Genomic DNA, 11,115 nt, shown 5'->3' with positions numbered 1-11,115 from the left:
TCCTCTTCAAGCTGCCTGTCACCTCTCTCATGATGCTGCCTTCTACTACCCATAGTGTTTTCCCCTTAGATTCCTCCTTCACCTTTTCTGCCTATCCCCACCTTGCTTCCCCTCCCCCAGCCCTTGATCTTTCCTCTCATTGGTTTTTCACCTGGCACATTCCACCCTCCCCCCACCTTCGTTATAGGGCCCGTGACCTCTCCTTCTTTAGTACTGATGGAGGGTTTCGGCTCGAAACGTTGACTGCTCCTTTCAACGGATACTGCCCGACCTGCTGAGTTTCTCCAGCTTTTTTGTACGTCAGTGATTTTATTGACTTCATCTTGACAAATGTTCAAAGCTACATTAAACAATGTGTAAGCTGCTGACGTGCGGGAATAAATAAGCTGCTCCCGACTCACTCACAGTCACACACAATTAACTGACCGGCGACAACGCGTGACAGTTTAAATAATCAGTCCCGTTTCTCACATTCACTCTGCATCGGGGAACCGATGATTATAAAATCACACTTCAGGGCCCCGTCCGAGATCGCTGCAGATCCAGGGTCATTGCCGAGGGATTTGTCTATTTAACATCATTATATTGGCCAGGATGTTCTCAGCTCAAAGTGAGGAAAAGGATTCTCTCCCAGGGACACTGGTTTCCCAGATCTAACCCGGCCCCCTGGGCTCTTCCTCTCTGTGTAATTCCCCGGCACGCCATTTGGAGCAGCTGTTGAATCCGGACACGTGCAGCTGGATAGGATGCGGAATTGCGTCACTACTGGATCGCTTTGGACGTCACAGAGTGTGAGACTGGAGCTAGTTCACCATTCAGATGTTCACAGATCAACTGTCAGTCCGGGTCTGGGTTCCTGCAGAGATCTCAGTTCCTTCCCCCCGGTCTGACTGAACTGATTCCTCCACAAGCTAAAACAGATGGGAGAATAAAGATGAAATAAACAGATTACACAACAGTGTCAGTAACAGGGGACCGGGGTTAACGTTTCAACAACACTCACAGACAAATATCACCAGTAAACCCGCGGATCCGCTGATATTTTATTACATTGAACATTAACACAAATACTCACTCGATCAGCTTCAGACTCGGGAGGGCCAATATGAGGCGGCGGAGAGCGGGGACAGATCGGTCCGTGAGCGAGTTGAATCCCAGCTCCAGCTCCATCAGTGATATGTTTGTACTGAGAGCAGAGGCAAGATCCTCGGCACCAGAATCTGTGAGACCGATATCCCTCAGCCTGGAGGTGAGGATGAACGACACAGAGAGACAGGAGACTGTAACACAAGTACTGATCACATTAATGTTCAGTGTCAGACACCCAGTGACTTAAACACAATCTCCCAGAGTCTGGTACTTACCCCAGTTTCTCTATTCCACACTTGGGGTTTGTCAGAGCCACAGACACCAGCTTTATTCCTGAATCTCCCAGTTCATTATAACCCAGGCCCAGCTCCGTCAGTGATGGGTTTGTTCTGAGTGCGGAGGCGAGATCCTCAGCACCAGAATATGTGAGACCGACATCCCAGAGCCTGGAGATGAGAGAGACTGAGGGTGAAGGACACAGAGAGACAGGAGATGGCACAAATCCCTAGTGCTTATCAGTTATACAATTACTGATCACATTAATGTTCAATATCAGACACCCAGTGACTGTAAACACAATCTCTCACAGTCTGGTACTTACCACAGTTTCTGTATTTTACACTCCGGGTTCCTCAGAGCCGCAGACACCAGTTTCACTCCTGAATCTCCCAGTTCATTTCCCCCAAGGCTAAACACAAACAGACAAATTGATGAACAAAGTGATTCAAACCGTGGGTCTGGGGGAAATTTCTCTCAGTCGGATATTTCAGGAAATATTAACCACTTCAGCAAATCACTGAACGGAGTAACCATCACTGCCCAGCTCCAGGGTATTCACTGAATATCAGTAATGTAGTCTGTCGGTGTGACCCTGTAAACTCCACATAATCTCATTCCCCGATGGCTAGAAAAATGTTCCTGATATGAGAGCGTTGGGAGTATCAGGGATGAAGGATGATAGAAAGTCCCACAGTGAGGAAAATTTGTGAAAGGGAATGTGTCGATGGGAGATGGTGGAAGAGACCCCACCTGAGGGAAAGCGGTGGGAAGAGAAAACCTGCAGGAGAAAGAGAGGAAATAGTAAACATCCCGTAGGAGGAATGAGGATGAGGATGAGAGATTCCGCAGGAGTAAGGGATATGGGTAAAAGGAGATCCCGAAGGGAAAAAATGGGAATGGGGAAGAGATCCCACGGGGGGAAAGGGGATGGGAAATACAGATCCCTCGGGAGGATACCAAAGGGAAGAGATAACTGCAGAAGATTAGAGGATGCAGAAATAGATTTTACGGGATGGGTCTTTCTGAATTGAGGACCACAATCGGGAGGAGATGCCCAATGATCTGATGAAGTCTCCAACATCTCTTCACAAGGAAACACAGAACCCTCCCGTCTTTGGAGAATTACTGACCGATCCCCTGGGTATTTGTCACTATTCTTCACAATCTGATTTACGACTGTTTAACCCAAATTGTTTTACTTTGAAACAACACAACGGAACTGTTTCACAGTTCAGAGTGAAAGATAAATCAAGTTACCTCAACTCCTGGCACTTGTGCAGCCCGGGTCCCAGCCGTTGGATTCCTTCACACTGAATGTGACAGCCCTGCAGGTCGAGGTGTTTTATTGTATCACAGAGTCCGATGACATGAGACAGGACCGCGCAGTCAATCGGGGTCAGTGCCATTCCACTGAATGAGAGTTTATTCACAGAACCCAGTGCGGCCTGAGCCAGTCCACGATTCTGAGACTCAAACAGGTAGTGCAGTGTGTTCAGGAGGCTCCTTTTACGAGATGCAATCCTCGTGTTTCCACTCTGGCGTTTAACCTCCTCCTTCACCCAGTCAATCACCCGGCAGGTTGTTTGATGAGGAAATGGACCCAGAAACTCCTCCAGGCCCCGAGCTGTCATTGGGGAGGAGAGACCAGCCACAAAACGGAGGAATACCTCAAACCGCCCATCTGTCATGTTGTGGGTTTCAGTGAGGAATTTCAGGATATCCCCGGGATAAGGATTCAGGAATTGTGCGACTGCAGCTACAAACTCTTGGATGGTGAGGTGTGGGAATGTGTACACCACACAGCGGGCAGAATCCTCTCTCTCCAAAAGCTCCATCAGGAACCCGGACAGGAACTGGGAAGGCTGCAGATTGTAGCTGATCAAATCTCCATATGTAAATATGATCTTCCTCTCGGACACTCCTCTGAAGGCCATCTGACCAACCCTGAGTAACACATCACGGGGGTTCTCAATCTCACGGCCGTGGTTTTTCAGGATGTTGTAAATATAGTACGAGTACAGTTGGGTGATGGTCTTGGGAACTCGCTGCGGGTCCCGGACTCTTTGTGTGAAGAAGGGGCCCAGTGCCAGAGCGAGGATCCAGCAGTATGAGGGGTTGTAGCTCATGGTGTACAGGATCTCGTTCTCCTTCACGTGTTTGAAAACAGCTTCTGCCACCGTCTGATCTTCAAAATACCTGATGAAATATTCCTTCCGTTCCTCACCAACAAATCCCAGGATTTCAGCCCAGACGCTGATCTTGGCTTTATCCAATAAATGTAATGCAGTGGGACGGGTGGTTAGCAGCACTGAACACCCTGGGAGCAGCTTGCCCTGGATTAAACTGTACAAAATGTCAGACACTTCACAACACCACTCGGGATCTGGGCATTGGTGCTTGGGTTCTGTATCTCTTTGACTGTCAGCAAAATCAATTCTGTGCTCGAATTCATCCAGACCATCAAATATAAACAGCAATCCCTCTGGATTCTTCCAAACATCTCTCAGGATATTCCCAAAGTAAGGATATTGATCCTGAATTAGTTGCCTCAGGTTTTTTCTGCAGTTAATAGAGTTTAAATCCCGGAATTTGAAACTGAAGACAAACTGGAATTGTTGGTATATTTTCCCCATGGCCCAATCATAAACAATCTTTTGTACCATTGTTGTTTTCCCGATCCCCGGGACTCCAGCCACTGCTGCCGAACTCCCAGATTTGGATTTACTCCGGGAAAAGCTGCTCTGGAACAACTGATCAGTCTGGATTTTTTCCAGCTTTCTGCGGAGATGTTTCTCTCTCCACTCCTCGTGGTCTCTGCCTCTTGCCAGCAGCTCATGTTCCACCAGTCTCCGATCTCGAACAGTAGAAATGACCGTGAGCTCAGCGTATCGATCAACCAGCTGGAAAACCTTCACCTTCTCCCTCATCAGGATCGTGTTCACTCTCAGTGTTTCAGTTTGTGTCCGCAGAGTCTCCTTGTGTTTCTGTTGAACATCTTCCATGGGAACAGAGATAAAATGTTAGATGCTTCAACTCAGAACTCACTATTTAAGTAGACAAGGATTAGCTCAAAGGTTTTGCATTATTTGAACTTATCACTGGATTTTCTTACACTGAATTAAGTTTGATTAACAGACCCCAAAGTGGACGGAGAGGCATGGGCCAGATAATCATCAGATCATCACATTTCCACATTGATTGTTCAGTGAAGTTGAGTTTTCCCTGGTAGTTTACTGAGCCCCGACTAGACAAACACCCACTACTGCCACTTCTATCATTGTTCTGTGGAAAAACTTTCAAAGCCCGGTGTTGATGTGGACTTTGGAGATAGAGAAAATGATCGTGGGCATTCTGTCAACGGAATAGGTCACGGGAATCACAGCTCCCCCTCCCCTCTCACCATCACTGATTCAAAATAAAAAGGAATACATTTGTGGATCTGTGGTGTGGTAGAAGATTAGAAACTTGGAAAACCTACAGCACAATACAAGTCCTTCGGCCCCCAAAGCTGTGCCGAACACGTGCTTACCTTAGAGTTTACCTGGGTTTACCCATAGCCCTCTATTTTTCTCAGCTCCATGTAGCCATCCAGAGGAGCCTTAACCAATCCTATCGTACCCTCATCCACCACCGCCGCCGGCCGCCCGTTCCATGTACTCACCACTCTCTGAGCCCCTGACATCTCCTCTGTACCTGCTTCCAAGCAACATAAAACTATGTCCTCTCGTGCTAGCCATTTCAGCACTGGGAAAAAGCCTCTGACTATCCACACGATCAACAGCTTTCATCACTTTATACACCTCTATCAGGTCACCTCTCATCCTTCCTCACCCCAAGGAGAAATGGCCAGTTTCACTCAACCTATTCTCATAGGGCATGCATCCAATACAGTTAACATCCTTGTAAATCTCCACTGCACCCTTTCTATAGTTTCCATATCCTTCCCATAGTGAGGTGACCAGAACTGAGCACAGTACTCCAAGTGGTGTCTGACCAGGGTCCTATATAACTGCCACTTTACCTCTCGGCTCTTGAATTCAATCCCACGGTTGATGAAGGCCAATGCGCCGTATGCCTTCTTAACCACAGAGTCAAACTCCGCAGCAGCATTGAGTGTCCTATGTCAACCAATTCCTCTATCCTGTAACGCCATTGGATTTTATCTTGTTAAGTAGACTCATGAGTTAACTTATAATACGCCTTATGATAATATAATGACATGCACTGCATCTCCTTTGTCCACCCTGTTTGGAATGTCCTCAATGAACTCTAGCAGGCAAGATTTCCCTTCATATTAACTATGTTGACTTTGACTTATTTTATAATTAGGCTGTAAATACCTCAGAACCTCAATATTAATAATAGACTCTCACACTTCCCCAACCACTGAGGTTGGGCAAACAGGTCTATAATTTCACAATCAAGAGAGAATCTGTAGTTGCTGAAAACGCAGCAACACACACAAAATGCTGGAGGAACTCGGAAGGCCAGGCTGCATCTATGGAAAAAAAGTATAGTTGACGTTCCGGGCTTAAACACTTAAGTAGGTCTGGAAACAAAACGCTGGGGAGTAGAATTGAAAAGTGTGGTGGGGGGGAGGGGGGAGGTGTGGGGAGGAGAGGGGAGAGAGAATTACCAGGCGATGGGTGAAACTTGGAGGGGGAGGGTTGAAGTTGATTGGTTAAAGAGACAGAAGGCCATGAAAGAAAGAGAAAATAAAACAACTTTTTTTTAAAATCTTATTCCTTGGCTTTTAACCAGACACTAACTGTCTCCTAACGTTCCCTTTACATTAGGCTCCCTGATAAGATCTGGGTCTCACAATGTATCTGAAACCTGCCAGAGGTATGTGGCTTCTCTTAGTGAGTCAGGACCCAATCAGGGTTGTGTGGGGTCTCACAGTGTGTCAGGACCCTGCCAGGAGTGTGTGGGGTCTCACAGTGCGGCAGGACACTGTCAGGTACGTTTGGGGTCTCAATTCAATCTATTCAGATGTGATAGGCAACGTAGGAAAACATTGATCTTGCACACATTTAACTTAGAGAATGTGACACTGGTAGAAATGATGTTCAATAATCAGGGAGTATATCTGTTTCCTGTTCAGAAATGGGTGTGGTAATTTCACTGTTGGCCCTGTTCCTTCTGTAAACCAGATGAAGGACAATGAGGAACAAGTTTGTAGCGATTTACTAAACCCGTGTTCAGGGACACTGAGGGGTTTCTTTGACTGGATGTGGGCTGGAACAGCCTTAACAGAGGTGACAGAGACGTGAGTAGTTTGTAAACTTCCTGATTGGTCTATCTCTGGTACCAAATTCAAATTATCATCTTTGGGATTTGTTCCTGTAAGTGAGAGACTGAACCAGGGTTTTGGCCAAGATTCCCTATATTTATTTTAAGAGCTTCGAATAATCAAATAAAACATAGTCTGATGCAATATTAATAAGTTTTGCGATATTTGTCCTTCCTAAGCTCTGTCCTCTGTTCAATGTGTAGTTGACTGATCCAACTCAGTCTGCGATGATGAACCCTTACAATCTCTTTAGCCCATGCACTGTCACGGGCTCCATTTTCACAGACATGATGGGCTTATGGATGTAGTAAGCTTCTCATCCAGATGGTCACAATTTAACTAATTGCAATATTATTTATAGATATTTTCAGTCCTTTCCACATTCCGTTCCGCAATCCAAAAACCTTCGGTTTCTCTGTCCTAATTCTCATCTCTTCACCTTCCACAATGTCCAGCACACAAACCGGCACACATCAATTTCAGCTTCTGTGAACTGAGCTGAAGAATTTGTCTCCGATCTCACCCTCAGTAATCCTGTCTCACTGCTAGATTTCCCAGGATTATTGAGCTGGAAATTAAACTGGATACCTTTAGCAATGTTTGCACTGTGAGTGCAGATGTGAAGAGAGCAGGGTTCATATGCTGCTTTGCTGATTAAAGTGACGTTATTATTACTATTCTATGAATAGAACTTCAATGGACGAGCAACTCGAAAAAACAAAAATAATCTAAAGAAACTGAAGTCGTTTAGAAAATGGTTAAGGATGAGGCTATCCTGGAGCGGATAGTCGCTGGCAAGAGAAGGATTTGACTTTCTGATATGAAGAAATATTCTTTTTTTTGTCATTCTCCAAATTGCCCCCTTTTCCACTCAAACTCCGGTGGGGATCTGTAGTTGCAGGCCCCAGAGCGGTGTGACAACTTTCCTCAAACTCGCCAGCTCTCTGCCCCTTTCCTCAAAATGTCCTGTGAAAACTCTCCCTCTAGGAAACTCGTTTCCCTGTGTCTCACTGTGTTCTCTGTCATAGTGCCAATATTTACCTGGTCAGACCCTCGTGGCTCAACAACTGAACCGCCCGACGCAAATTACAACCGTTGGTGGAAACGGAGGTCAAATTTCAACTTGATGAACTCCGCCTCAGCCTCATCGGGGTCATTGCGTACCGTTCCGATCGCCCCACTACCGGAGGGATGTTGAGGCTTTAGAGAGGGAGCAGAAGAGGTTTACCAGGATGCTCTCTGGTTTAGAGGGCATGTGCTATCATGAGAGGCTGGATAAAATTAGATTGTTATCTCTGGATCATCGGAGGCTGAGGGGAGGTCTGACAAAGGTTTGCCACATTAAGAGAGGCATAACTAGAGTGAACAGAGAGAATCGGTTTCTGAATGTCTCAAATGCTATTGAAGGTGAGAGGGTGTAGAGTGAAGGGGGAAGTGTCAACGATGCCTGGAAAGCACTGACTGGAAAGGTGGTAGACGTGAATTTTTTGAAGCTTCTAAGAGATGTTTGGTTAGGTACATGGATAAAGGAAGATGGAGGCATATGGATATGGTGTCAGAAGGGGAGATTAGAGTTTGGGTTTGATTTACTTGTTAGCTGTTTTGGCACAATATTATTTGCCTAATGGCCTATTCCTCTGTTATACTCTTGAATTTTCAACGCATGTTCACTCACCTTTCAATTCACTGAGAATCTTGAGTAAACCTTGAGTGGGATTTGATCGATGGGATGGATCAGAACCTGTTTGAATTTAAACACATTAAGTGGATAATTTATGGAAAATTGTGAAGTGTAATGTTTTGCAACTCAAATTTGAATTAATTACTGATATTATCTCACCATACATCTGTATTTCCTTCAATATTTTGTCAAACTTTGGGACACCAATCCGCATTTTCACAAAGGTTTCCCACATCACCCTCCGGGCGCGGGAGCCTTTCTCCATCACCAGGCTCAGGAGGAGTTTAGAACTGTCCGCCCGCTCTCCCTTATCAGCGAGATCAGAGATTTTCTGTGAAGAGTAACAGTGAACATATTGGGGAATGACAGATTCACACAGAGAATGAGAAGTAAATGATGTGCTCTGTAACGGGATCACACTGAGCAGTCACCCGGACGGGTGCTGATCCTGTCTGAACATGGACTGTACATTCTGAGTGCAGAGCACATGGAGGGACATTCACCATGAACCTGGTCCACCAGTCAATGAGATCCTGGCTGGTCTGTGACCGCTTCGTTGACGTGGCTCCAAATCCATAAATAATTCCTCACCAGATTTGACCGTGTAAAACAGAAATCAGAAAATAACGATCACAGATGAAGAAAGAAGTCAGGAGGCTTTTCATAACAGAGTGAGCAGTCTCGGAGAGGTTGCAGAAAAGATGATGTGATTCCTCCTTCAGACCACCAGTGTCCAACATGACAGCGGATTACCGGCTGACACCAGATTCATTTCCTTTCCCTTTTTCAGTGGAGGTTTCTTCAGTGATTACACATTACAACATGGCGGCATTCCCCAATTCACACTGTTTGCAGTTTCAGACTCTAATGGAATCATCTCCTCTCAGAACAGAACACACTCAAGCTCCTGTGGCACCCACTAATGATGTCCTGATTCTCATTGATATCCTGCTGTTAGGCTGCATGATCTTTCCAAACCCAAACCTCCTGTCATATTTCCATTTAATACTGTAAGACCGCACAACTGTCACTTGCTCAACTCAATCTGAGCAGCTACCCACCAGTCTGCAGGGTCTTTTCACCCCTTTCTATCACTGGTTCAGATTCACATCTTTGAGATTGCATGTACAGTATTTATTTCCCAGTTGTTCTTTTCTCTGATTTAATATCTAATGAGTCAGAGGTCCGACACCCATCAGTCTTGTGATGTTGGAAAATTCAAACATGTTCTCCTTCCCACTCACCCGATGTTCCTTTCCACTGAACTGATTCTCGGCCGTTAACGCCAGGCTCACTCCATGCACCCCTCCTTCCATCGCCTGCTCCAGCCTGTCCCGGTAGAAGTCCGTCAGCTGCAGCAGCTGGGAATCATTCCAGCTTGCCAGGAGCTCAGTGATCTCTGAGCTCGGACCTGTGAAGCACAATGGTGAAAATTAAAAAACTTAATGACCACATATTCGGAGGCAACTTTATCTCTGGAACCAAAAGATGGTGCACCAGGTCACCAAACACAGTCCAAGATATATATAAAGGGTGGGAGGGAGGAATAGGTGTGGTTGGTGAAATGAGTGCAGGCTGGGTGGGGGTTCAGATCGAGCAGGGTTGTGGTGGGGCTCAGCAACATCTGTTGAAGGCTGCCCTTTCTAGTCCCCAGCAATATACCTCTCTGTTTTGGAAGGACTCTGCTTATTGCTGAGAATATAGTAACCCATCACCATCACTCTCCTGGTACTGCCAATCACCACCGCTTGGCTCTGAGTTACTTGGCTGCCTGCCTGGTCAACCCCTTCCTCCGCAAATCTCTGGAATATCTTACAAAATGCTGCAGGTACTCAGCAGGTCAGGCAGCATCTATGGAGGAGAATAAACAATCAACGTATCGAGACAAGGCCCTTCATCAGACTGGAAATGAGGGGACAGGAATTTTAGATATTGTCACATTACTTTCTATTCCTTGTAATCCTGATCTGAAACATTAACTGTTTATTCCCCTCCATTGATGCTGCCTGACCTGCCGAATTCCACCAATATTCTCTGTGTCATTGTGCTGCTCAAAATTTTCAGCATCTGCAGAATGTCTTGCGTTCTGAATACACTCTGTTTTAATGTCTGTCTCGGTTTGCTAGACGAGCAAAAAGCAGACAGTTATTGCACCCCTTCCACATGTGACTGTTCTGCCAGAAGGTCAGGCAGCATCTATCGAGGAGAATAAACAACCAACATTTAGGGTGCTTCATCAGACTGGAAATGAAGGGACAGAAATTCTAGATATTGCCACATTATTTTCTATATTTTGCGGTCCTGATCTGAAACATTAACTGTTTATTTCTTTCCATGGATGCTGAGTTCCGCCAATATTTTGTGTCTTTGTGTTGCTCAAAACTTTCAGCATCTGCAGAATGTCTTGTGCTCTGGAAAACCTCACTGTTTTATTGTGCATCACTGTCTGTTTGAAGAGCAAACAGCAGACAATAATTGAGCTCCTTCCACATGTGACTGTTCCCCCAGAGATGTTACCTCTCAGTCTCGTCTCTCTGCTCAGTTTTTACAAATATTTTGTGAATTGCTGATATTGGAATAAACTCAGACAAGGTGTCAAGGAAATATTTAAAAATTAAAATAACTTGCTAACATACCCATGTCCTTTCCTGATCTTGACATCACTGGAACTTCTCTCCTGCCCACTCCTTGAGCCAATTTGAGGACAGTTGTGGTCAGATTTTGATGGTCTGTAACAAACAAAATTAACAGTAGGGTCAGATATTAATTGAGG

At 45.5% G+C, this 11,115-nt stretch overlaps 1 protein-coding gene across 1 annotated transcript in view; it reads right to left on the bottom strand.

Annotated features, from left to right (window-relative positions):
* Window positions 1-289: 289 nt before the first annotated feature.
* LOC132388091 (NACHT, LRR and PYD domains-containing protein 3-like) overlaps window positions 290-11,115 on the bottom strand; it is a 33,469-nt gene continuing 22,643 nt past the window's right edge. The window contains exons 6-14 of the mRNA XM_059960443.1: window positions 10,979-11,071; window positions 9,587-9,753; window positions 8,502-8,673; window positions 8,337-8,402; window positions 2,626-4,363; window positions 1,691-1,777; window positions 1,365-1,535; window positions 1,076-1,243; window positions 290-911 (exon numbers count right to left, since the gene is read on the bottom strand). Of these exons, the coding sequence (XP_059816426.1) occupies window positions 824-911; window positions 1,076-1,243; window positions 1,365-1,535; window positions 1,691-1,777; window positions 2,626-4,363; window positions 8,337-8,402; window positions 8,502-8,673; window positions 9,587-9,753; window positions 10,979-11,071 (2,750 nt within the window). The 3' untranslated portion in view covers window positions 290-823. The remainder of the gene's footprint in view (window positions 912-1,075; window positions 1,244-1,364; window positions 1,536-1,690; window positions 1,778-2,625; window positions 4,364-8,336; window positions 8,403-8,501; window positions 8,674-9,586; window positions 9,754-10,978; window positions 11,072-11,115) is intronic.

The sequence above is a fragment of the Hypanus sabinus genome, unplaced genomic scaffold, assembly GCF_030144855.1.
Source record: "Hypanus sabinus isolate sHypSab1 unplaced genomic scaffold, sHypSab1.hap1 scaffold_264, whole genome shotgun sequence".
Classification (NCBI taxonomy): Eukaryota; Metazoa; Chordata; class Chondrichthyes; order Myliobatiformes; family Dasyatidae; genus Hypanus; species Hypanus sabinus.
The sequence above is the reverse complement of the archived record's forward strand: the minus strand, read 5'-3'. Positions and strand labels throughout refer to the sequence as shown.